Source organism: Urocampus carinirostris, chromosome 18 (assembly GCF_059441175.1).
Source record: "Urocampus carinirostris isolate Australia breed hairy pipefish chromosome 18, RoL_Ucar_1.0, whole genome shotgun sequence".
Classification (NCBI taxonomy): domain Eukaryota; kingdom Metazoa; phylum Chordata; class Actinopteri; order Syngnathiformes; family Syngnathidae; genus Urocampus; species Urocampus carinirostris.
The window spans coordinates 31213072-31240989 of NC_142366.1; the positions used below are offsets into that span (position 1 = coordinate 31213072).

Consider the following 27918-nt stretch of genomic DNA (forward strand, 5'->3'; position numbering starts at 1 on the left):
AACGAACATAAAATGCGACAGAAACAAAAAGAAAATAAATCCAAACATCATTTTTGCCGTTCCATGTGTTCCGTTACTCCCCAAGCCTGCACAAAATTTAGTCATTTTATTCATATTTAGTTTCTTTTGTCTTTTCTTAGCATATTTGGTATTGGAGTAATCCAAAAGTAATTGAAAGTAATCCAGTTAAAGTAACCCTACCCAACCTTGCCCACAGTAACACTCTAATTACAAGCTGCAGCCCAAATATAGAGAAAAAGTAGACATTTTCAGTGTAGGGCACGTTACTCTAGACAGGTATTTAATATGGTTACTTACTCATCCATCCATCGGTCCATTATCTGTACCGCTTATCCTCAGTAGGGTCGCGGGGGTGCTGGAGCCCAGCTATCTTCGGGCAGTGGGCAGGGGACACCCTGATGCGGTTGCCAGCCAATCGCAGGGCACACAGAGACAGACAACTCACTTACTCACTCAATCACAATTTGGTTAGGCCAATTAACCTAGGAGGAAACCCACGCAAGCAAGGGGAGAGCATGCAAACTCCACACAGGGGGGTCGATCTCATGACCTCAGAACTGTGCCGCACACGCGCTAACCACTGCGCCGCCGTGCTGCCCTAGTTACTCACTAATTTTTCCAAAAAGTAACAGTTAGCAACTCTATTACACTATTGTAAGAGTAACTAGTTACCAGGGAAAGTAACTATTTCTTTTACTTTGAAAATAAGGACAGGCACATGCTTCACTTAAACAGGGCAGTATGTTGATCGTTGATCGTGGGGAGCAAGTTATTCAGACACGGAAGTGGTATTTCTGTGGCAAGCGAAGGCAGTGTCGAGAGCGGGGAAAAACAGATCGATGGCCGGGACGGCGGAGCAAAAATGTCGTCAAGTTCAGGAAAGGGGTCGGAGCTGAGCATCAAGCATGAATCAGGACAGGAGAGAGTCAGGGTCGAAAGGCTTGCCTAGCGTGAGCTGAGGTTCGCAGACGGACTGACAACTGGTGAAAGGAAGACGGGTGTTTAAAAAGAGACAAGCAGCAAATCAGTGTCCGAGGCAGTTGGCGCCAAAGAAGCAGACTTAGGTGCCTCGCATCAGTAATTATGAACACACAAGATGAACACGCAAGATTTTAAATCGCATACCGTACATTCCGGACTATAGAGAGCACCTGATTATAAGCCGCACCCACCACATTTTGAGATGAAAACCGATTTTACACAAGCCGCACCTGTATATAAGCCGCATGCGCCCACATTTAAACATGTAACACAAACACAAAATTAACCCAAACCCGACTTCAAGTCCCGCGATTGAAACTAAATGTCCTTCATTAAAGTCCACAGTCCAAAAATCACAGCCGGCAAATTGAATGGAAAATGATACAGGTACTTAAGGTTTGATGCAGACCTGCAGAGTCCGGGTCCCGTTGAAAGTAATCCAATAAAAAAGTGTGTATTTAAGGGTGGAAAAAATAACATCAGATGAACACATTTACTGACGCAACTCCTTTTTCTTTAACCAACTTTTTACCCCCTCTTCTTTCCTCGTCTGTCCCTCACCTTTAGCGGTCCCCACTTAAACTCGTCACCCCGCGTTTGTTCCGCCCCTCATTTTTCGTTCACCCGTGCAAAACATATCAGAATAAGTGTCTAAAATAAATACATTACAAAAATATACAGTTGCAAATACATATTATACATGGGTTACACATATTTACAAAGAAAGACGGTACACCGAGAGAGTTTTCAAAGCTTTAATAATAATAATATAGCTTTGACAGGGCAGTTAATGGTAGCAACACTCGAGCGCCGCTAGCGGCCGTTAGAAAAATGACATAAATTGGCCGCATCACTGATTAAGCCGCAGGGTTGAAAGTTAGGGATAAAAGTAGCGGCTTATAGTCCGGAATTTACGGTATATAAATTCCAGACATATTTGTGGCTCTGCAAAAAAAACACTATCAACGCCAGGTTTTTTTTTTTTAATAGTACTAGAGGAATTGTAGTTGCTAGCTTTAAAAGTCCTTAAAAACTGCTTCGGCCATGAAATAGGTGTACGAGTCCGGTTTATCACCTGGTGTGCCTTGTTCCGTCTACTATGTTGTTATCAATGACAATAAAGACATCTCTATTCTATTTTTATTGCTGTCTTAATATAAACTGAGGCACAGTTTTTTTGTGTTTTTGTTGCAGGACTTTGCCGACTCAATATTCCACTTGGTGAGAGAAAAGTATCGCTTGCTGGTGGGCGGCTGCAACCCGGCATACGCTCAACACAAATCCCTGGCAGGCATCGTCATGACCCGAGGTACGCTCAATTTTATTGACTTCCATGCGTGGGGTTGAATTATTGAGGAGCCGCGATATTAGGAGAATCGGGGAGGAGAAACCGGGAAGTCCGGGACAGGGAAAATATCACCAAGATTGTTTCTGCCGACGGAGGAGTTGATGCCCTCCCGTTGAATTATTGAGGAGTCCGTGCTGGCAGGAGTCGGTCTCCGGATTTGCTCCGGCGGCGAGGCTTCGAGACGACACGACGGGAATCCGGACGGGATCGGTGTCGATCGGGAGACCGGCTGTTTGACGGGACGCTTCTCGCTGTGATGTCAAACAATGACTTATGACTGCGCGTTGATCTTTCATGCTTTATTCATCTTTCGTGGGGGTTTTGTTGCACGGACACCTGAGATAGAAGCGCAGGAAGCGACTGTACGGGATCTCGTATGCGTAAACAACTGAATTATTCTGGGTCGACTTTGTTAACTGAATAAATGAATGAAAACTTTATTCGAACATTAACATAAAAACAGTACAAAAACAATAACTCGACAACAGAATAATGTGACATAATATGTTCGAAAACAGCAGCACGGCGGCGCAGTGGTTAGCGCTTGTGCAGCACAGTTCATGTCATGGGAACCTGTCGTGGTTTCAAATCCAGGTCCAGACTTCCTGTGCGGAGTTTGTATGTTCTCCCCGTGCTTGCGCGGGTTTCCTCCGGGCACTCCGGTTTCCTCCTACGTTCCAGAAAACATGCATTTCAGGTGAATTGGCCGGTCCAAATTGTCCCTAGGTGTGAATGAACGAATGAGTTGTCTGTCCCTGTGTGCCCTGTGATTGGCTGGCAACCAGTTGAGGGTGTCCACTGCCCGGAGATGGCTGGGATGGGCTCCAGCCCCCCGCGGCCCTAATGAGGATAAGCGGTACGGCTGATGAGATGAGATGAGATGTTCGAAAATGCAGTGGTTAGCGCGTGTGCGGCACAGTTCTAAGGTCTTGGGAACCTACTGTGTGGGTTCAAATCCAGCTACCGGACTTCCTGTGCGGAGTTTGTATGTTCTCCCCGTGCCTGCGTGGGTTTCCTCCGGGCACTACGGTTTCCTCCCACATTCCAAAAACATGCATTTCAGGTGGATTGGCCGGTCCAAATGAGCGAGCGAGTTGTCTGTCCCTGTGTGCCCTGCGATTGGCTGGCAACCAGTTGAGGGTGTCCCCTGCCCACTGCCCGATGATTGCTGGGATGGGCTCCAGCACCCCCGCGACCCGCGATGAGAGGAGATGTTTGAAAAGGGGTAGTAAGAAGCAGATGCTTATATTCCCTACCCCTTCATCTTCCCTTTTAAATAGACCAATGATATAACAACAATTGTAATGATATTAATAATAACAGTTATTATCAGGGTTGGGTAGGGTTACTTTAACTGGATTACTTTCAATTACTTTTGGATTACTCCAATACCAAATATGCTAATAAAAGACAAAAGAAACTAAATATGAATGGTCTGAGCAACCACCTCCCCGCTACTAGCAATCTACGGATCGTGTGTGCTATCCTTTCCCTTCTTCCTAATAAAACTAAGAGAAACGCACGCAAGTGGGTCCTGTCTCCATTCTGGTCCTGACAGTAGTATTTCTCTAATATTTTTACAATTACTGTGGTTCAAAGGAAAGAAGAGGGGGTAAAAAGTTGGTTAAAGAAAAAGGAGTTGCGTGAGTAAATGTGTTCATCTGATATATTTTTCCCACCCTTACCTTTGGAAATATACACTTTTTTCCTTGGATTACTTTCAACGGGACCCGGACTCTGCAGGTCTGCATCAAACCTTAAGTACCGGTATCATTTTCCGTTCATTTTGCCGGCTGTGATTTTTGGACTGTGGACTTTAACGAAGGACATTTAGTTTCAATCGCGGGACTTGAAGTCGGGTGTGGGTTGATTTTGTGTTTGTGTTACATGTTTAAATGTGGGCGCATGCGGCTTATATACAGGTGCGGCTTGTGTATGTACGAAATCGGTTTTCCTCTTAAAATGTGGTGGGTGCGGCTTATAATCAGGTGCGCTCTATAGTCCAGAATTTACGGTAATTGGCCCGTCCAAATTGTCTCTAGGTGTGAATGAGCGAGTGAATTGTCTGTCTCTGTGTGCCCTACGATTGACTGACAACCGGTTCAGGGTGTCCCCTGCCCACTGCCCGAAGATAGCTGGGATGGGCTCCAGCACCACCGCGGCCCTACTGAGGATAAGCGGTGTAGAGAATGGATGGATGGATAGTACAGAGGAAATTAATTATGTTCCAGGAACGCGTTACTCCCAACACTGGTCGTGATTTAGAAAACACCAAGGACTGTGACTCCAGAGAATTATCTTTCCCCATTGGCCGTCGGCATTCGGGATCCAAGGGCCCCCGTGGAGGGATCGGTCTCTCCCCAAGCGTGGTCGACTTCACTGAGAGCGACCGTGGCTCATCCTGACCTCTTCCAATCCCTTTCCCTTCTCCTCCGCCTCCCCATAATTGCGTCTGTTTGTTTATTAATAGAACATTATCTTCAAAGATCCAGACAACCGAGCCTTTAACCGAGGTAAGCTCTTCAACATGACAGGAACACCGGGGAGTCCCGTTCCGTCGTTCCCGACGCTCCTTTGTCTCCGCCGGGGTCCGCTCAAACCCCGCGAGGAGATCGAGATTAGCCGGATAGATTTTCGAGTTCAAATAAGCTCAAAGACATTAGAAAAATGTCAAAGTCTGGGTTTGGTTGAATTGAATGAAGGTTTTTTCCCCAAATGGCCTTTCTTAAAGCCGAGATGCGAGATGCCCGGGCGTGCAGGAGAAAAATCATTTGATTGCAAAATGACACTGAAGCTATGCTATTAAAGAGCTATTGCGTTTTTAGCGCCTCCAGTGGTAAAAAAAAAAATCATAACAAGCAAAAACACATACACTATCAAACAGAGAACCCAAGTGAGTTAAAGCACGAACTGAAACAGGGGTGCCCAAGTCAAAGGAAGCTCAAAATAAGGATGGCGTTTAATGACAAAACCTGGAACAAAGTAACAAACATAAAAGGGTCACAAAGTAAATGGAAAAGCTGATGCAAGGAACAAAGTAACAAACAAGTCAGCACCAAACTACTTAAAAAAATGACCAAACCAGTGATTAAAGGCTATACGAATAAACATTACTTGACTTGCTCAAAATAAGGATGGCATTTAGTGACAAAACCCGGAACAAAGTAACAAACATAAAGGGGTCACAAAGTAAATGGAAAAGCTGATGCAAGGAACAAAGTAACAAACAAGTCAGCACCAAACTAATTAAAAAAAATGACCAAACCAGTGATTAAAGGCTATACGAATAAACATGACTTGACTTGCTCAAAATAAGGATAGTATTAAATAACAAAAACAGGTTCATACAGTAGTAACAAACTTAGAGGGGTCACAAAACAAATCTCATGTTAAAACAAAATCGAACCTGACAATATATTCACCAGTACCAAAAAAAAAAAACGAAAAACCGATGCAAGGAAGAAAGTAACAAACAAGTGGGAACTAAACTACAAACAAATGTCAAAAGCAAAAACAGGAAACAAAAAAAAATGAAATATGAAAATGATCCGACGACGTGTGCTGTCCAAAATGTCCTTTTAAAGGGTCAGGACAAAAAAAGACAGATGTGGTGATTGGACACACCTGTGCCCAGTTCCAACTCCCGGTTGGCGCCCTCTGGTGGAAGGAGGCCTACCAGAACCTAACAAATCCCTCGCTATAACGTCAAGTCACATTCATTTGTATAGCCCTTAATCACAAGATTGCTCAAAGGACTGCACAGGGAACAATGACACCATCCCCTGATCTTAAACCAACATGCCGGTACGGAAAAACTCAAAATTTTTTGTTTGTCACGGTTTCGCTAATTCACGGATTGGTATGGTGCATTGTGTTTCGCATTCTGTTGGCTAAACAGTCTCCATGCTTTTAGTTCAATCGGGCTAAAAGACTTGAAAAATTATAAAAATATGAATAATGAAAATATAAATTTAAAAGTAGAAATAGTATTTAAATCATTTCACTGCAAAAGTACAGTGGTTCTATGCTAGTAAAGGGATATTGTGTATTATTTAACACATATAGTGGTAAAAAACTATTGAATTTTAATAAATGTTTAGGTGTGAAGCACATTGTAAAGCGCTTTGGGAGGTCTTCAGTGACTTGAAAAGTGCTATATTACCATTTTTTTATAAGCAAAAATACATAAACTATGATATGCAGTAATCCTGTTATGTTTTTGGGGTAATAAACCCAAGTAAAAGGAAGCTCAAAATAAGGATGGCATTTAATGACTAAACCCGGAACAAAGTAACAGACATAAAGGGGTCACAAAATAAATGGAAAAGCTGATGCAAGGAACAAAGTAACAAACAAGTCGGCACCAAACTACTTACAGAATTTCCAAACCAGAAACACAAAAAACAAACTTGGTGTGGCAGTAGAAATGCAAGGAACAAAGTAGCAAACCAAACAGATATGCCTTACGGTATGTAAGCACAATAGTTCTACCATGTTATTGTTTTATAGAAAAATGGTACTCTTTGATCCTTTTTTGGTATTTTTCAACTTTTCTGCTACTTTTTGCAGAAGAACACATCATAAAATGCAGAACAGTGACATCTAGTGGTACGCTACTTTTTTCCCAAACGTTCAACCCTGCGGCTTATTCAGTGATGCGGCCAATTTAGGTCATTTTTCTAACGGCCGCCAGCGGCGCTCCAGTACAAAAGGTAAGATTTAGACCGGTGGAATATATGCGCCGAGGAAGACTGCAACTTCTTAGCTTGTGCTCAAATTTAATTAGTGTAAACTTACCCTCATCATGCAAATTGCAAATAGAAAGGCACATGACGCAGTTTTCAAGCTAAAAGCAATCGAGCTATCCGATAAAGAAGGAAACAGAGCTATTGCACGTAAACTTTACTTTGCAAGCATGTTGCTAGCGTGGGACGACGTCTATTTGACAGTTTCTTTCCGATACTTAGGAAGACGACTTTGATGGCGCCAGTTATAAGGAGGAAGATGAGGACGGTTTACTGTGATTTTTACAAGTACGGTATATTTTTTTAACAGACTCGTTTACTGTTTTGCAAGCGTGTTGCTACCTGTCACAGTCACGGTTTGGGATGATAGTTATATTATTATTTTTAAAGCTTTGAAAACTCTCTCGGTGTACCGTCTTTCTTTGTAAATATGTGTAACCATGTATAATATGTATTTATTTCAGAGACTTATTCTGATATATTTTCCACGGGCGAATCAAAAAGAAGGGGCGAAAACAACGGGGGCTGACGGGAAGTGGAGTAAAGGTGAGACGTGTTTTCGGACGCAGCGGACAATAGTGGATATATATTTTTCACACCCTTACCTTTGGAAATATAGACCTTTTTTCTTTGGATTACTTTCAACGGGACCCGGACTCTGCAGGTCTGCATCAAACCTTAAGCATTTTGCCGGCTGTGGTTTTTGGACGGTGTACTTTATATTCAGTTACAATCGCGGGACTTAACGTCGGGTTTGGGTTACTTTTGTGATTGTGTTACATGTCGTAATGTGGGAGCATGCGGCTTATATACAGGTGCGGCTTGTGTAAGTACAAAAGCGGTTATCCTCTCAAAATGTGGTGGGTGCGGCTTATAATCAGGTGCGCTCTAAAGTCCGGAATTTACGGTATCTGAAATAAAGAAGTCAATGAAAATGAAATGAATCTTGTTGACTAACTCTGCATACTTTGTCAACACAATATATGTTTTCCAGCATTCTTTAGCAAAGTACTGCAAATGATATGCTAATTGTTCCTGGAGTGTAGCATGTCACGCCTTAACAGTCTCTCGAGGCGGTTGCACGAGCGCGATCTTATTGATTTCCGCGTCCCGGATCGATGGTGCGCCCCGAGTTCACGAGAAGGATGATTCTGAAACAACTCAACTGTTTCCTTTAAATGAACGCAATGGACTGCCGTGAAAAAAAAAGTGGAAAAAAGGGAACTAGCATACGCAAAATGCCATTCGCGCGTACAGTATTTTTGTAAATGGTAAAAGATAAGTAAAACTAGTATGCTTACATACCATAAGGAATATCTGTTGTTAGTTGTTTTGTGCTCACTTGGTTTCTTGTTTGGTTTGCTACTTTGTTCCTTGCATTTCTCCTGTCATGACAGGTTTGTTTCTTTGTTTCTGGTTTGGACATTTTTTAAGTAGTTTGGTGCCGACTTGTTTGTTACTTTGTTCCTTGCATCAGTGTTTCTATTTATTTTGTGACTCCTTTACGTTTGTTACTTTGTTCCGGGTTCACAAGATATAGAATTCTTTTTTTTCCTGATATATTTTGTCGCATAATACTAACATTTTTGGGGGTTTATGTAGTTTTAAGATACAGAAATGTACTTAATCACATTTTTTGAGTGGAAGTACAATGTTGGCAACAAGATTGACTTGACATAATTGGAAATGATTTGAATGGAACACAAACTTTTTCTTCTTTTTCCGTGTTTTTTTTCTACTTTTTTTTTAATTCCTTTAAAAAAATCTCATTGTGTTATTTTTTTCCTAGAGTTACTTTTTTCTTTTTGTTCTCTATTTCCTTTTTTCCTTTGTTTCTTTCTTTTCTTTTTTTCTGGCTTTTTTCTAAATTCTTCCTTCTTTTTTTCTCTTTCTTTTGTTTCTTTTCTTCTCAGTTTTGTACTACTTTATCATTTTGGTATTTTTTTGTTTTTTGTTCTCTACCCCCTTGTTACTTTGTTCCTTGCATCAGTGTTTCCATTTATTTTGTGACTCCTTTACGTTTGTTACTTTCTTCCGGGTTTTGTCATTAAATGCCATCCTTATTTTGAGCTTCCTTTCACTTGGGTTTATTACCCCAAGGATTTCTGCATATCATAGTTTATGTATTTTTGCTTATTATAAACGGTAATATAGCACTTTTCAAGTCCCTGAAGACCTCCCAAGGTGCTTTACAATATGTTTCACACCAGGGGTAGGTAGTAACGGAGTACATCTACTCTGTTACATTCACTTGAGTACGTTTTGGGAAATGTTCTACTTCTAGTAGTATCTTTACATCCCTATACTTTGACTTTTACTTGAGTAAATTTGTGATGGAAAATACAGTACTTTTACTCCGCTACATTGAATTCGTTACTTCACGTAAGTGCGCGTCTGTCTGTCTCCGCTAAGGCGCATTCATTTTCACGCAGGACTCCAGCAGGCTCTACCATTTTAACCAATGAAACGTAGCAGCCTCGTCACGTGACCATATTCAATTTACGTGGCATTTGGCATAAGTTTGTATGGCATTATCCTATGAAGCGTCATCGCCCCCTATGGGTTGCACCCAAGAGGACAGGTGCCTGCTACACCCAAACAAGGCAGTATAAAATACATATTAGTGCAAGGATTTCATATCAATTATGGACTTTTATGATGCAAAAATTTAAGGTACTGATTTCCCAGTGATAAATTATAATGGGAAAAAACTTCCTGCAACTGAAAGTTTAAGCTACATATTACTGTCTTTTCACCCAACACATGTATGGAGAAGGATGTGTCTGAATAATATACTCGTGATTTACAAATGATGTCCTGTGAAATTAGCCTTTCCCAGACGTAAATTGTATAGAGAAGAACTTCCTGCAACTGAAAATGTAAAGCTTTTTACATTTTTCTGCATGCTAACGTTTTACTTTAGTCGCTAGTTATCAAGCTAAATGTTGTCCTCCTTTCCAGCTAGTTATCTAGGTTTGATTTTAGCTTTATCTAGCTATTTAGTTGGCGTTTTACTCTTTTACTCTTTTAGTTTATTACCTGTTCACCGTTCATCGCTACATTTTAGCTATTTCGCAAGGTATCTGGCTAGCTCTTTACATTTTTCTGGAGGCTAACATTTAACTTTAATTGCTAGTTATCAAACTAAATGTTAGCCTCCTTTCCAGCTAGCTATCTAACCTTGATTTTAGCCTTCCATCTAGTTTTACTTTTTAACCCTGTTTACCGTTCATTGCTAACTATCAAGCTACATTTTAGCTATTTCGCAAGGTATCTGGCTAGGTTTTTACATTTTTCTGCATGCTACCATTTTACTTTTATTGCTAGTTATCAAGCTAAATTTTGGCCTCTTTTCCAGCTAGCTATCTAGCTTAGATATTAGCTTTCTATCAAGCTATTTAGATGGCGTTTTACTCTATTACCCTTTTAGTTTTTTACCTGTTTCCTGTTTATCGCTAACTATCAAGCTACATTTTAGCTACTTTGCAACCTATTTGGCTAACTTTTTACATTTTTCTGCATGCTACCATTTTACTTTTATTGCTAGTTATCAAGCTAAATTTTGGCCTCCTTTCCAGCTAGCTATCTAGCTTAGATATTAGCTTTCTATCTAGCTATTTAGATGGCGTTTTATTCTATTACCCTTTTAGTTTTTTACTTGTTTCCTGTTTATCGCTAACTATCAAGCTACATTTGAGCTATTTTGCAACCTATTAGGCTAGCTTTTAACATTTTTCTACATGCTAACATTTTACTTTTATCGCTAGTTATCAAGCTAAATTTTGGCCTCCTTTCCAGCTAGCTATCTAGCTTAGATATTAGCTTTCTTTCTAGCTATTTAGATGGCGCTTTACTCTTCTACTCTTTCAGTTTTTTACCTGTTTACCGTTCATTGCTAACTATCAAGCTATATTTTAGCTATTTCACAACCTATTTGGCAAGCTTTTTAAATTTTTCTGCATGCTAACATTCTACTTTTATCGCTAGTTATCAAGCTAAATTTTAGCCTCCTTTCAGCTAGCTATCTAGCTTTGATTTTAGCCTTCCATCTAGTTTTACTCCATTACCCTTTTAGTTTTTTACCTGTTTATTGTTTATCGCTAACTATCAAGCTACATTTTAGCTATTTTGCAACCTATTAGGCTAGCTTTTAACATTTTTCTGCATGCTAACATTTTACTTTTATCGCTAGTTATCAAGCTAAATTTTGGCCTCCTTTCCAGCTAGCTATCTAGCTTAGATATTAGCTTTCTATCTAGCTATTTAGATTTTAGACAAATATTTCTGGTTTTAAAACGCAACCTTGGTTCCATGGGGGGGGACGTATCCTTTACCGTCCCTCTCCCCTCCCCCTCCTCCACCTCGCATCCAGCAAACCCGGGTGGCAATTTCATGGCACGGTAGCGGATAGCGCGGCAGAAATTATCCACTGCAAAATTGATCCAAACAATTGCAAAGTGGAACGGTGAGGCGAAGCAGTAGAGTGAAATTGGGTGTCTCTTACCTTCTTTCGAACTCACTTTTTTTTATCGCCGTGGAGAAAATATAGCGAAAAAGTAAGCCGGAAATGCAAGGAGTGGAAATGGAGGAGCTGAAGTTATAAATGTGGGTGTATTTTGGACGGTATATATATTAAGCTATTTTTGTCCTTTTCATATGTGAGTATGACATTTGAAATGCAGTCAAGGTCACTGGAAATTCTTTACACTGTGTCTCTATTCAGCTAGCTAGCTGCAATCGAGGCTAACCATGTAAATATTTAACTTGCTTATGTAAACAACAAAATAACGAGTCAAATATAACATCAGCTTCATAAAATATTTTTGTAGGAACGGAAATATGTTAAGAAAATACGGAAAATGAAATGTAGAACTTGGTTGACATAGAATTATACAAAATAGTATTGCTGAAATCGTAGTCTACCGTAATTTCCGCACTATGAGGCGCACCTAAAAGTCTTGATTTTTTTCAAAAGCTGACCATGCGCCTTATAATACAGTGCGCCTTATATATGGATCAATATTAAGTCGCAAGGTCTTGCAACTAATGCAACAGCCGCCGACTCGATTTTCCCTCGAACGTGGAGTAGTCCGCGGTGTATGCTGGGATTTATACCGGCGTTTCATTGGCTAACCAATGTGTCAATCATCATTTGAATCGATCACTATTGGCTTAAATTATTCGGAGGTCAAGGGGGCGGATCCTTTTTATCATTTACGGGCTCGGATAGGCTAAAGGGGCAAAACAAAGCCTGCAATTGGCCGAAAAAGATGTGTCAATCATCAGTTGAATCAATCACTATTGGCTAAAGTTATTCGGAGGTAAAGAGAGCGGATCCTTTCTATCCTTTACAGGCTAGCATAGGCTAAAGGGGCAAAACAAAGCCTGCAATTGGCCGAAAAAGATGAATGTGAATAGCACGTTGGGTTGACGGCATAGAGAAAACAGTATTTTACTATTCTGTACTGTATTTGTAAATATTTTACTCTCCTGGATTTACTACACTCACGGATATAAGAGGACCATATTGAACACAACGACTTCAGTGAGCTACTCCGACTATGTATTTTTCCAGTATCTTGTTTCAGAGTGATATTGATGTTTCTGTGATGGGTCTTTTTTTAAATTAAAACTCAATTCCAAGTGTTTATTATCATATGCACAGTAAAGTTGCGAGCGAAAAAGAAAATAGAAACTAAGGAATGGTTGGCATTTCTTGAATCCCAAGACTTTAACCTTCCGAATGATGGAACGATGCATTTGAGTGACATCGTACGGACACCGCATCCGCACGTGTCTACGACACGTATTTGCTTCTTTGCAAGCTTTGGGAATATTAAGGGGGTAATCAGTTGGACTGAATCATCTGACTGTTTTGTCCACATTCCCATTGTAGCGCCATATAATCCGGTGCGCCTAATGTATGGAAGCTATAGGACCAAAAACTATTTTTTGGGGGTGCGCCCTATAACCCGGTGCGCCCTATAGTGCGGAAAATACGGTATATATTCATGCAGTTTTAATCATCACAGTTAATTGGTACTACAAAGAAAGTTATCACTTCAGATTTTTCAGTTCATATATTCGCCCGCCACAGTTGTAATGCCTTCTCAAGGTCCAATCCATTATCATCCTCCTCATAGCGTCACCAGGAATATAATTTAGTCCATTTTTGGCAGAAAAGTCCTTTTCTTGCTAGGAGTATTCTTTTGTTTATTTTCTTTCGTCGAATCGTTCGCTTCAACACGCGTGTTTTCCTTGCCTCCGCCATCTTCCGAAAAATCTCTCCGCTGTTTTTTCGTGCCGGATTTATTGCCGTTGTTATCACTTTCTGGATTATGTTTTGACTTATTACTGACACTGAAGAAATGACCAATTTTTTGTTGATTTTCACCTTCCCTTTACGACAACCACCACAACAATGACGTTATTTCGAAGCAACGAGATCTCGTTGGCCGAGATCGGCGTGCGGACGAAAACTCGAACCGCGAGACCAAAACAACAATGGCGGATCTGCCAGACGTTTAGTCCTTAAAAGTACAATGACGTCATAAATGCGGTTGGCTAGCCTTAAAAAACAGTTCTACCATAGCTAGCTGTAGTATATACTTTATCCTTCCATCCATCCATCCATTATCTGCACCGCTTATCCTCAGTAGGGTCGCGGGGGTGCTGGAGCCCATCCCAGCTATTTTCGGGCAGTGGGCAGGGGACACCCTGAACCGGTTGCCAGCCAGTCGCAGGGCATAGATAATATATGAATACCCATTTTTGCGTACACAGGCAAGATATATACTGTATTGTTCACAACCTTGTGCACTTGTTTAGGTGGGTGATGGCCCTAGGGAAGAAACTGTTTCTAAGCCTGTTAATCCTTGTTTAATGGAACCCGTAGCGCCTAAAGGTGTAGGCCATGGTGAGAGGAGTCATTTTTCATACCGTTTGCTTTGCTCCAGACTGGGCAGAGAGCAGTCTGATTTTCAGGGCTGTGTTGATGATTTTTCTGTCTGACAGACACCTCACTCACTCATTCACACCTAGGGACAATTTGGTTAGGCCAATCTAACTGACATGCATGTTTTTGGAATGTGGGAGGAAACCAGAGTGCCCGGAGGTAACCCACATAAGCACGGGGAGAACATGCAAACTCCACACAGGGGTTTTAATCTCATGACCTCAGAACTGCGCCGCACACATGCTAACCACTGCACCACCGTGCTAACCATATTCTATCCTTTGGTACTTAAAAACCTTGCTAAAAGCCAGGGGAAAAACTATGCTCTATGGCAGGGTGTCAAACTCATTTGAACCCGGGGGCCACACGATAGAACAAACATTCTCTCGGGGGCCGGACTAGTAGACTGAAGAGCAAGAAAAAAAGAGAAAAAGAAATGAGAGAGAGAGAGAGAGAGAGAAACAAAAAAGAGAAATCGAAAAAGAGAAGGGGAATGAAAGAGAGAAAAAGACAAAGAGGAACAAAGAAAGAGAAGAAGAGAGCGAGAGAGAGGGGGGAGAGAACGTGAGAAACAAAAAAGAGAAAAAGAAAGAGAGAAGGGGAATGAAAGAGAGAAAAAGACAAAGAGAAACAAAGAGAGAGAGAGAGAGAGAGAGAGAGAGAGAGAGAGAGAGAGAGAGAGAGAGAGAGAGAGAGAGAGAGAGAGAGAGAGAGAGAGAGAGAGAGAGAGAAAGAGAGAGATGCAAATCGAGAAAAAGGGAGAAAGAGAGAGAAAAAAAAGATACAAATTGATAAAGAGAGAGAAGGATACAAATTGAGAAAAACAAAGAGGGAGAGAGAGATAGATAGATACAAATTGAGAAAAAGAGAGAGCGAGAGGGAGATACAAATTGAGGAAAAGAGAGGGATACTAATTGAGGAAGAGAAAGAGAGAGATAAAGAGAGATAAAGAGAAAGAGAGAAAAAGAGAAAGAGGGAGAGAAATACAACATCAGTACAGTGTCTTTGTTCGAGGCACCTTTCTTTGGCAACATCAAGTTGACATATTTCAACCTGCAGCTTGTTTTTCTCTTGCGCTTCTCTGAGTGTTGTCTCGTGGGCCGGATTCAATCCCTTAGCGGGCCTGATCTGGCCCGCGGGCCGCCTGCTTGACACCGGTGTATTAAATGATGAAAAATGTTCAAGACAAAAAAGTCCCTCCCTAGTACAGTCAACGTCCACACATTCCCCAGGCCACCTATTACTCCCTCCCCTCGTTTCCTCTCATCAATGAAGGTGTCGGGGCTCTTCCTTCCTCCGTGCCATCTGGGTCAGAGCTGATAAAAGCTCATGCGCCGCCCGGGTAGCGCCGGCAGGAGCCGACGGAGCCTGACTTTCCGAGACGAGGGGAGCGATGTGAGGCCAGCCGACAAAAGAACGGCTCGCCCTTGATTTTTGTCCGCTCGCCATGTACCCCCCTGTGAGAATTGAGCGTGAGGTAGAACTTCTAGTACAGCGTTTCCCATTGAATTTTGTCAGATCCTGGTGGGTGGACAGTCCAGGGGGGTCTAGGTGTTAAACAGGCGGCCCGCCAGATCAGGCCTGCTAAGGGATGGAATCCGGCCCGCGAGACAACACTCAGAGAAGCGCAAGAGAAAAACAAGCTGCAGGTTGAAATATGTCCACTTGATGTTGCCAAAGCCAGGTGCCTCTTGCAAAGACGCTGTACTTATATTTATTTTTCTCTCTCTCTCTCTCTCTCTCTCTCTCTCTCTCTCTCTCTCTCTCTCTCTCTCTCTCTCTCTCTCTCTCTCTCTCTCTCTCTCTCTCACCCCTTTTCTCCCACTCTGTCTCTGTCTCTTTCACTCTCTGTGTCTCTCTTTTTCTCTTCCTTTATTGCTCTTTGTCTCTTTCTCTCTCTATGTATTTTGCTCTAACTTCCTTTTTTCCTTTTCTCTCTTTTCTTTCTCTCTTCATACCCTTTGCACTTTCTTTTCTCCTTTCTCTCCTTCTGTCTTTCTATTTCTCTTTGGATTTCTTTCTTCCTCTCCCTTTCTTTTCCCCCTCTCTCATGACTTTTTATCCTTTGTTTCTCAGGCTCTCTCCCTCTCTCTCTTTTTCTGTCTGTGTCTCTCTTTTTCTCTTCCTTTGTTGCTCTTTGTCTCTTTCTCTCTCTGTGTCTTTTGCTCTGACTTCCTTTTTTTTCTCTCTTTTCTTTCTCTCTTCATACACTTTGCGCTTTCTTTTCTCTTTTCTCTCCTTCTGTCTTTCTATTTCTCTTTGCATTTCTTTACTCCTCTCCCTTTCTTTTCCCCCTCTCACACGACTTTTTATGCTTTGTTTCTCACGCTCTCTCCCCCTCTCTCTTTTTCTTTCTTTGTCCCGCCCTCTCTCCTTTTCCCTCCCTCTTTCTTCTTTATCTCTTTTTCTTTCTCTTTAATCTACAAGTCCGGCCCCCAACAGGATGTTTGTTGTATCGTGTGGCCCCCCAGTTAAAATGAGTTTGACACCCCTGGTCTAGAGGTATGCTCCCCCTAAAGAAAATGTACATTTTCTATTTAGATGGCTTTTAACTCTTTTAGCGAGCTATTGACTGTGCAACAAAAGTAGCTGCAATGATGATTTTTCATTATTTATTCTCATTTAATCTCCTTATCAAGCTTTTTTTAGCAAGCTATCTGGCTAGCTTTTGACATTTTTCTGCATGCTAACATTTTACTTTTATCGTTCGTTATCAAGCTAAATGTTGGCCTCCTTTCCAGCTAGCTATTTAGCTTTGATTTTAGCTTTATATCTAGCTATTAAGAATGCCTTTTACTCTTTTAGCTAGCTATCTGGCTACCTTTTTAGCTTAGTCGCTGGCAATCTTCTTATCCAGCTTTTTACATTTTTCTGCATGCTAATGTTTCAAGCTAAATGTTGTCCTCCTTTCCAGCTAGCTATCTGGCTTTGATTTTAGCTTTATCTAGCTATTTAGATGGCGGTTTAATCTTTTACCCTTTTTGTTTTTTTACCTGTTTACCGTTCATCGCTAACTATCAAGCTACATTTTAGCTATTTCGCAAGGTATCTGGCTAGCTCTTTACATTTTTCTAGAGGCTAACATTTAACTTTAATCGCTAGTTATCAAGCTAAATTTTAGCCTCCTTTCCAGCTAGCTATCTAGCTTTGATTTTAGCCTTCCATCTAGTTTTACTCTATTACCCTTTTAGTTTTTTACCTGTTTACTGTTTATCGCTAACTATCAAGCTACATTTTAGCTATTTTGCAACCTATTAGGCTAGCTTTTTACATTTTTCTGCATGCTACCATTTTACTTTTATTGTTAGTTATCAAGCTAAATTTCGGCCTCCTTTCCAGCTAGCTATCTAGCTTAGATATTAGCTTTCGATCTAGCTTTTTAGATGGCGTTTTACTCTTTTATCTTTTTTACCTGTTTACCGTTTATCGCTAACTATCAAGCTACATTTTAGCTATTTTGCAACCTATTTGGCTAACCCTATTACATGTTTTAATGTGGGCGCATGCGGCTTATGTACAGGTGTGGCTTGTGTAAGTACAAAAGTGGTTATCTTCTTAAAATGTGATGGGTGCGGCTTATAATCGGGTGCGCTCTATAGTCCGGAATTTATGGTACTTGCTATTTTTTGCATATCGAACTGAGTTCCCTTGTCGCTCATTAGTAACAAAAAGTTGCTCTTAGCTTGAAAAAAATTGGAGACCCCTGCTCTAGAATCTACCTATGGTATTGGAAACACTTCCGTATCAACGGAGAGGATAAATAAAACACGCAGGGGCTACGTCTTGAGCTCAGGCATCGATATATACCGTATTTTCCGCACTATAGGGCGCACCGGGTTATAGGGCGCACCCCCAAAAAAATAGTTTTTGGTCCTATATCTTCCATAGATAAGGCGCACCGGATTATAAGGCGCTACAATGGGAACGTCGACAAAACAGTCAGATGATTCAGTCCAACTTCTTACCCCCTTAACATTCCCAAAGCTTGCAAAGATGCAAATACGTGTCGTAGACACGTGCGGATGCAGTGTCCGTACGATGTCACTCAAATGCATCGTTTCAAGAAATGCCAACCATTCCTTAGTTTCCATTTTCTTTTTTGCTCGCAACTTTACTGTGCATATGACAATAAACACTTGGAATTGAGTTGAATTCACTCAACTCATCACAGCAACATCAAGATCGTTCTAAAACAAGATACCGGGAAAATGTAAAGCCCCATAGCTCACCTAAGTTCTCTTGCAGCCATCACCTTCAATAATGATACGTAACCATGGTCTTCTTACAACCGTGAGTGTAGTAAATCCAGGAGAGTAAAATATTTACAAATACAGACTAATGAAACATGTTTCTTTATGGCGTAGTTTAGCAAGCTTGCTATTCGGTCATCTTTTTCTGTAAATTGCAGGGTTTGTTTTGGCCCTCTAGCCAATCCGAGGCTCCGAATAACTTCAGCCAATAGCGATCGATTTAACGGATAATTGACACATCTTTTTCGGCCAATTGCAGGGTTTGTTTCGGCCCTCTAGCCTATCCGAGGCTCCGAATAACTTTAGCCAATCGCGATCGATTCAAACGATGGTTAGCCAATGAAACGCCGGTATATAAATCCCAGCATACACCGCGGACTACTCCACGTTCGGGGGGAAATCGAGTCGGCGGCTGTTGCGTAAGTTGCCAGACCTTGCGATTTAATATTGAGCCATATATAAGGCGCACTGTATTATAAGGCGCATGGTCAGCTTTTGAAAAAAATCAAGACTTTTAGGTGCGCCTTATAGTGCGGAAAATACGGTATATATGTAAGTGAATATATTTTGACACAACATGGAGGTAGTTGAGGAGGCAGTGGGGGCGGTTCTGACAGAGAATAATGAAGTCAGTTGCCAAGAAGTGATGTAATGAAGCGGGTACGCAGGGCAGGCGGGTGGGCCGACAGGGGCCAGCAGGATAACCCGGGAGGGCGACCCCTGCAGTTGAAATAAATGATGATTAATCACACGAGACTGTTGACGGAGCTGCCGAGACCGTGATCCGGCAGAGGAGGAATGCCACCGGGTTGATGGATGATGACGCCAGGACGACAAGCTGCAGGATAGCAGTGTTGGGTTATTTAACGGGGCAGTTAAAAACGGCGTCAGACTTTGTTTAGTACAGGGGTGTCAAACTGGTTTTAGCTGGGGGCCACAAATGCGATAAAAAAATCTCACGGGGGCCGGACTAGTGAGTTTAGGAGAAAGAGAGAGGGAGAAAAAGACAGAAAGAGAGGGAGGGAAAGAGAGAGCGATAAACAGATAGGGAGACCAAAAGAGACGGAGTAACAGTGAGAGAAAATGAGCGAGCGGAATAGAGATATGAATGGAGAAGAAGGGGGAAATGAATATAGAGAGAAAAAGAAAGTGAAAAAAAGAGAAAGATAAAAAGAAGTGAAACGACAGAAAGAAAAAGAGTCAGTGGGAGAAAAAAAACTGTGAGGTGAGAGAGAGAGAGAGAGAGAGAGAGGGGGGGGTCGAAAAAGGGAAAGAAAGAGGGTGAGAAAGAAAGATAAAAATAGAAAGAAAGAAAATTAAAGTGTAAATTAGAGGGAGAAATAGAAAGAGAGCAAGACAGAGAAAAAGAAAGAGTGAGAGAGAAAGAGAGAAAAGAGAAAAGAGAGTGAACAGGAGAAAGAAAAAGAGGGAGAAATAAATAAAAAAGAATTGAGTCAGAGAGAAATGGAGAAATACTACCACAATTGTTTTGCAAGTATTAACTGGCTTTGGTGACATCCGGTGGAAATATTTAAAACCACAGCTCATTTTCTTCTTGCGCTTCTCTCACTGTTGTCTTGCGGGCCGGATTTAAACCATTGGCGGGCCTGATATGGCCCGCGGGCCGCCTGTTTGACACCTGTGGTTTAGTAGAACTCAGGACATATTGACCTACCTTTACATACACTTTTCCATGTATGGGTTTGAAAATATTTAGAGGATAGAAATAAAAATACAAAAGGTATGTCATAAACATGTTCTATGACAAATACCTGGGATATGACAATAATACCACTCACAATTTATGAAATTTTGAAAAAAAAAACAACCTATTGGGTTATTTTTGACCACACCTATGCATCTATGGGTTAAATTCACAATAGGTTGGGAAGGGCGGGCTATGGCTTCATTTGCGGATCAAAGGTTGCCGTGACTACTCCACCACAGGGGGTCCGCCCTTCTCAGGAGGCTCACCTTGCAAGGGCAGTCGGATTTTGGCCGGCCATAAGGCAGGAGGGATAATCGTGCAGCTCTTTGAGACTCTTTGTGATTAAGGGCGTCACAAAAAAACATGACTTAACTTGAATTACTCAACCTCTCATTTGGAGGAAATGAGTGAAGGATACAGTGGTTCCTGCGGTTTTAAACACGGATTGTTCCAAAACTGCGGGATAAAGGGATAGTGAGAGGGGGAGTATACAGATGGAGTGAGAGAGGTAGAGAGAGGGATTGGATAGTCACTTTTTATAGTTTGACTGTCGACTTTTATTGTTATTGTGAACAAAATATTATGGAGTGCAGTTGCTGATTTCTACTTGACCACTTGTCTCAGGTTGTAGTAGTTTTATTTATTTATTTTACACTGGAATGTTAAACTCACTTTATATTGTTGAGCTGTTTACATTTGTCGCATGGAAATACTTGAAGTACAGTAGCATATGTCTACTTGAGCAGTTGTCTGACTAGAGATTGTTATTTATTCAATAGAGTGAAACTCAATTTATATGGTTTTACAATTAACCGATAGAGATGTGGTAGAGAGAGGGATTGGATAGTCACTTCGTATTGTTTGACTGTCGACTTTTATTGTGAACAAAATTATGCAATTGCAGATTTCTACTTGACCAGTTGTCTCAGGTTGTGAGAGTTTTGTTTTACACTGCGTTGTTGAACGCCCTTTTAAATGCATTTACATTACATTGAACTGTTTACGTTTGTCGCATGAAATACTTGAAGTACAGTAGCATATGTCTACTTGAGCAGTTGTCTGACTCGATATTGTGAATGATTCTATAGACTAAAACTCAATTTAAATTCTATAGGCTATGTCTACTTGACCAGTTGTCTCAGCTTGTGAGAGTCTGATTGAATTGATCAAATCCTATGCATCTTCGGTGCCTCTTAAGCGTGACATCACACGCAATACATAGTTTGCGGAAGCACTCATGGATGTTATATTGTTTACTGCTGATTGTTATTCGATGATATTGTTTATTTTTGTTCCACTTCAAGTGTAGAATAGATCTGTTGCTGCTGAGGTTCAAAAAATACTACAAGATCCTAAAACACAACTTCATGTATGTTCTTCTCTGTTCAACTGACTCAAATACTGCTCGGAAGACATACCGTAAATTCCGGACTATAACCCGCTACTTTTTTCCCAAACTTTCAACCCTGCGGCTTATTTAGTGCAATCCGATAAAGAAGGAATCAGAGCTATTGCACACAAACTTTACCTTGCGAGCGTGTTGCTAGCGTGTTTTTGATTAAGGGAGCGTGGAACGTCGTCAATATGACAAAGTCTCCTATCCATACTAAAGGAGGACAACTTTGATGGCTTCAGTTCTAAGGAGGAAGATGAGGACGGTTTACCGTGATTTTTACAAGTACGGTATGTTTTTTTAACAGACCCGTTTACTGTGTTGCGAGCGTGTTGCTAGCATGTTGCTACCTGTCACAGGCACAATTTGGGATGAAAGTGATATTATTATTATTAAAGCTTTGAAAACTCTCTCGGTGTACCGTCTTTCTTTGTAAATATGTGTAACCATGTATAATATGTATTTGCAACTGTATATTTTTGTCATGTATTTCTTTGTATTTATTTTGTACACTTATTCTGATAAGTCTTGCACTGACCAATTTAAAAGAAGGGGCGTAAAAGACGCGGGGGATGATGGGAAGTGGGGACCGGTAAAGGTGAGTGTTTGTGGACACGGGAGACAAAGATGGATATATATTTTTCCCACCCTTACCTTTGAAAATATATACTTTTTTTCCTTGGATTACTTTTAACGGGACCCGGACTGTGCAGGTCTGCATCAAATCTCAACTACCGGTAACCCTAACCTGTTTTTTTAACTTTGTACTAGGACCTTGACTCAGCCTCTTGGCTGAGAGCAAGTGTCTCGGCCCCTTGGCCTTGAAGCGTATTATGATTTGACCGATAACGGGTAATGGATAATTGCCAAAGAATATAGAACAATAAACCTTACAAAATCCCCCCTCAGTTAAAATCGCGGGACTCAAAGTAGGGTTAGGGTTAATGGTGTGATTGTGTTACATGTTTTAATGTGGGCGCATGCGGCTTATAAACAGGTGCGGCTTGTGTAAGTACAAAAGCAGTTATCCTCCTAAAATTTGGTGGGTGCGGCTTATAATCAGGTGCGCTCTATAGTGTGGATTTTACGGTAGTTACTTTGACATAGTTACTTTGACATAGTTACTTTTCCCGGTGAATAGTTACTTTTGCGATAGAATAATTCAGTTACTCAGTTACTTTTTGGAAGAAGTAGTGAGTAACTATAACTCCCCAACACCGCAGGATAGACAAGTTCTCACTTCTGGCAGTAGCTCAGGAGGTAGAGCGCTCGTCTTGGGATCAAGAGATCGCAGTTTGAATCCCGGCTCCTCCGTGTTACATGTCGAAGTGTCCTTGGGTAAGACACTGAACCCCTAATACTCCCAATAAGCAGGTTAGCGCCTTACATGACTGCACGGCCGCTATTGGGAAATGTGAAGCACATTGTAAAGCGCTTTGGGAAGTCATTGACTTGAAAAGCGCTATAGAAATTCAGATCATACCATTTCATTTCAAAAAGGACAAACTAGACGGGAACGAAACTGGAGATCGATATTAAACAGGACAAACTAGACGTTAGCAATACTGGACAGGAAACACAGGCAGGGAACCGGACAGAGTCAAAACCCACGTCTTGCGGGGCAGAGGTTTGTTGACGGACTGACAAAGGGTGAGTGAAAGCATTGAGTAAGTAGAAGGGAAGCCAATCTGTCAACGAGCCGTAGCTGGCGCCACGTGGGCGGGGCCAATTGGGCGCCATGGTAACAGTGACACCATTTTTGAAAAATACTCTCATGCAAGTCACACTTTTTCTATTTTTTTCATTTTATTTTACTTCTTCAATTTTGTTGGACAGGTTTGGATATCAACTACGCCCAGGTGGTGGCGCTGTCTACCGGGACTAAGTGTATCAACGGGGAGAATCTGAGCGACCAAGGCCAAGTGGTGAATGACTGTCACGCTGAAGTGACGGTTCGCAGAGCTTTGCTACGATTCCTCTATTCTCAACTGGAGCTCTTCGCCAGGTAGGAAACGGAATGGCTTTTAATTTGTTGTTTTTAAGGCGTAGCAGCACGTTATTTCGAATATTCTGCTACAGTGAAACCGCAGTATGAGAAATCTAGCCATCAATCCTGAAAATATCCATAAAACATGTACACAAACAGCTAAAAAGATGTAATGGGTAAATCACAAAGATTAAACGTAATAAAGCATAAAACAATTGAAAATTGTGTCGCGATTAAGTAATTGATCGCTTATGTTTAAATCAAGATATATAATGATATATATATAATAGATGGATAAGACCAGGGGTGTCAAACTCATTTGAACTCGGGGGCCACACCATAGAACAAACATTCTGTCGGGGGCCGGACTCGTAAGAGAGAAAGGAAAAAAGAGAGAAAGAAATAAGAGAAAGAGGAAAGGAAAAGGAGAGAGGGCGGGACAAAGAAAGAAAAAGAGGGAGAGAGCGTGAGAAACAAAAGATAAAAAGTCGTGGGAGAGGGGGAAAAGAAAGGGAGAGGAAGAAAGAAATCCAAAGAGAAATAGAAAGACAGGAGGAGAGAAAAGAGAAAAGAAAGCGCGAAGGGTAGGAAGAGAGAAAGAGAAAAGGAAAAAAGGAAGTTAGAGCAAAAGAGGTTAAAAGACACAGAGAGAGAAAGAGACAAAGAGCAACAAAGGAAGAGAAAAAGACAGGACACAGAGAGTGAAAGAGACAGAGTGGGAGAAAAGGGGTGGAAGAGAGAGAGAGAGAAAGAGAGAGAGAGACAGAGACAGAGAGAGAGAAATACAAGTACAGTGTCTTTGTTCGAGGCACCTGGCTTTGGCAACATCAAGTTGACATATTTCAACCTGCAGCTTGTTTTTCTCTTGCGCTTCTCTGAGTCTCACGGGCCGGATTCAATCCCTTAGCGGGCCTGATCTGGCCCGCGGGCCGCCTGTTTGACACCTGTGGATAAGATGAAGGAACATAGATAGATAAGATGAAAGAAACTAAATGCGATGAAGAAAAGAGAGGGAAAGAGACAGAGAAATAGACAAGAGAAAGAAAGAGAAAAAACAAAGGGAGAAAATCCAGAGAGAAAATAGAGAGAAAGGAGAAAATATAAATCGGCAAAATACAGAGAAAAAAGAAATAGAGAAAGAAAAATAAGGAAGGTCTTTCATGACAAAACTGAGAACAAAGTAACAAACATGAAGGGGTCACAGAACAAACAGAATCAAACCTGACACTATCAAAACCAGAAACAAAGACCAAAATAGAAAAGCAGATGCAAGGAATAAAGTAACAAACAAGTGGCCACTCGACTACTAACAAACATGTAAAAACAACGACCCAGTTGGCTATGCATTTCTAAAATAACTTATCATGCTATTATTATGTTATTACTATTTAAGGGAGGAAGGAAGGAAGGAAGGAAGGAAGGGAGGAAAATAGATAAGATGAAGGAAAATAGATAGATACGATGAAGAAAAGTGACAAAGAAATGGACAAGGGAAAGAAAGAGAAAAAACAAGGGAGAAAATCGAGAGAAAAGTGAGAGAAAATAGAGAGAAAGGAGAAAAGAGAAATCGGCAAAATAGAGAGAAAAGAGAAATAGAGAAAGAAAAATGAGGAAGGTCTTTCATGACAAAACTGAGAACAAAGTAACAAACATGAAGGGGTCACAGAACAAACAGAATCAAACCTGACACTATCGAAACCAGAAACAAAGCCCAAAATAGAAAAGCAGATGCGAGGAATAAAATAACAAACATGTACAAACAATGACCCAGTTGGCTATACATTTCTACAATAACTTATCATGCTATTATTATGTTATTACTATTTCAGGTAGGAAGGAAGGAAGGAAGGAAATAGATAGATAAGATGAAGAAAAATAGATAAGATGAAGAAAAGAGAGAGACAAAGAAATAGACAAGAGAAAGAAAGAGAAAAAACAAAGAAAATAGAGAAAAAAGTGAAAGAGAGAAAATAGAGGGAACAGTGAGAGAAATTAGAGAGATCGGTGAAAGAGAGAAAGGAGAAAAAAGAGAAAATAGAGAGAAAGAGACAAAAGAGAGAGAAAAGACAAATAGAGAAAGGAGAGAGAAAAGGGAGAAAAACATCATGAAAAAACTGAGAGAATGTAGAGAAAGAAAGAAAAGAAAATGAGATAAAAAAAAAAAAGAGAAAAGAAAAGAAAATGAGAAGAGTGAAAGTGACATAAAAAGTGAGAGTGTGTAAAATAAGAGAGAGGAGAAGCAAGAGAAAGAAAGTGAGAAACGAAAGAGAAAAATAAAATGGGGAGAGAGAGAGAAGAGCGAGAGAGCGGTAGAAAGAGAGATAGAAAGCGTGAAAACGAGTGAAAAGAGAGAAATAAAAAAAACAGTTTCACTCAAATACCACAATCCACTACTGAGCTATTTTCACAATAAGTCCGGGCCATCCCAGCTGTTATTAGGGGGCAACCTGGTGCCCACTAGCACCAGGTTGAAAACCCCTGCTCTGTGCTTTATGCACGACGTGGATGTTCAATGTCCACAAAACACTGCCAATGAAAGCGCCACTGCTCCCTAGTGTAGTGGAGGTGCAATTGCACTTCACTCTTTATAAAGAATAAACGTATTTCAAAGTCATTTTCAACAAAAACTCTGTGTTTATACAAATAGGATCCAACAAACTAATGCGATTAACACACAGTCCCAAACAACACATTTAGGAAAAAGACAGACACTGTTTTTTTTTTGTTTTGTTTTTTAAAAAATAAATTCAAATCTAAGAGAACTCCTCGACATATTTCTGATTTAACTCGCGTTGTGATTTGAACACGGCACGCCGGTCCAAGCAACTCTCCCTCCGCCGTCGTGCCTGAGGCAATTCTCACTTATCTCATTTAATGCTTAACAGCATTAACAAGCTTGTTGGGCGTAACCTCCCACTGCCGTGCTAAGAATGATGCTATTTTCGTTAGCTCCTTGATAAACACACTTCCGCGTGCCAAGTCCTGATACGTCTTTATATAAGCACACCGGAATTCGGATAAACGACTTTTAGTTGCAAAAAAAATCCAGTTCACGAGCAGTCCCAGAGGCTACCACTAGAGACCGCCATCGCGCTCACTGCCAGCATCAGCTGGTTTCAGTTTGCACATGTTAACTCCTACAGGCAACCCCAAAAAGGGCCATGAAAATGTTTAAAGGGACAGCATGTAGTATTTAGATAGATAGATAGATGTCTAGATAGATAGATGTCAAGATAGATAGATGTCTTGCATGTGATGTCACGCTTAAGAGTTACCGAAGAAGTTTGGGATTCGATTTAATAAATATTTGGGGGCACAACTCTCTTCCTTCTTCGGTAGCACAATAACTTTCATTGCTAGATATGCTACAGCGTTAGCATCCATGACTACTTCCGCAAACTATACAATGCATGTGATGTCACGCTTAAGAGTCACCGAAGACGCATGGGATTCGATTTAATAAATATTTGGGGGGAAAATCCTCTTCTTTCTTCGATAGTACAATAATTTTGCTAGATGCGCTACGGCGTTAGCATCCATGAGTGCTTCCGCAAACTATGCATTGCAAGTCATCTCACGCTTAACAGTCACCGAAGACGCATAGGATTCAATTTAATAAATATTTGGGGGCACAACTCTCTTCCTTCTTCCGTAGCACAATAACTTTCAAATTGCATGATACACTACGGCGTTAGCATCCATGACTACTTCCGCAAACTATACATTGTGTTTGACGTCTCGCGTCCTCTTCCACGCAAACAAGAGACGCTTAAGAGTCACAGAAGATGCATAGGAATCGATTTAATAAATATTTGGGGGCACAACTCTCTTCCTTCTTCGGTAGCACAATAACTTTCAAATTGCTAGATACGCTACGGCGTTAGCATCCATGAGTGCTTCCGCAAACTATGCATTGCATGTCATCTCACGCTTAAGAGTCACCGAAGACGCATAGGATTGGATTTAATAAATATTTGGGGCAAAACTCTCTTCCTTCTTCGGTAGCACAATAACTTTCAAATTGCAAGATACACTACGGCGTTAGCATCCATGACTACATCCGCGAACTATGCATTATATTTGACGTCTCGCGTCCTCTTCCACGCAAACAAGAGACGCTTGAGAGTCACAGAAGACACATAGGATTCGCATTTGTTTCGAAATGTGAACAATCTCACCATTTACTAAATATTTGGGGGGACAACTCTCCTTTCTTCTGTAGCACAATAACTTTCAAATTTCTAGATACGCTACTGTGTTAGCATCCATGAGTGCTTCCGCAAACCATGCATTGTATGTGATGTCACGCTTAAGAGTCACAGAAGATGCATAGGATTCGATTTAATAAATATTTGGGGGGAAAATCCTCTTCTTTCTTCGATAGTAAATTGCAAATTGCAAGATACGCTACGGCATTAGCATCCATGACTACTTCCGCGAACTACGCATTATGTTTGACGTCTTGCGTCCTCTTCCACACAAACAAGAGACGCTTAAGACTCACAGAAGATGCATAGGATTCGATTTAAT

At 41.0% G+C, this 27918-nt stretch overlaps 1 protein-coding gene across 2 annotated transcripts in view; it reads left to right on the plus strand.

The window, feature by feature from the left end:
* Positions 1-27918, plus strand: part of adarb2 (adenosine deaminase RNA specific B2 (inactive)) — a 375339-nt gene that overhangs the window by 317471 nt on the left and 29950 nt on the right. For both annotated transcript variants that reach the window (XM_088322572.1, XM_088322573.1), the window contains 2 exons: positions 2197-2311; positions 23238-23406. In XM_088322572.1, the coding sequence (XP_088178698.1) occupies positions 2197-2311; positions 23238-23406 (284 nt within the window). The remainder of the gene's footprint in view (positions 1-2196; positions 2312-23237; positions 23407-27918) is intronic.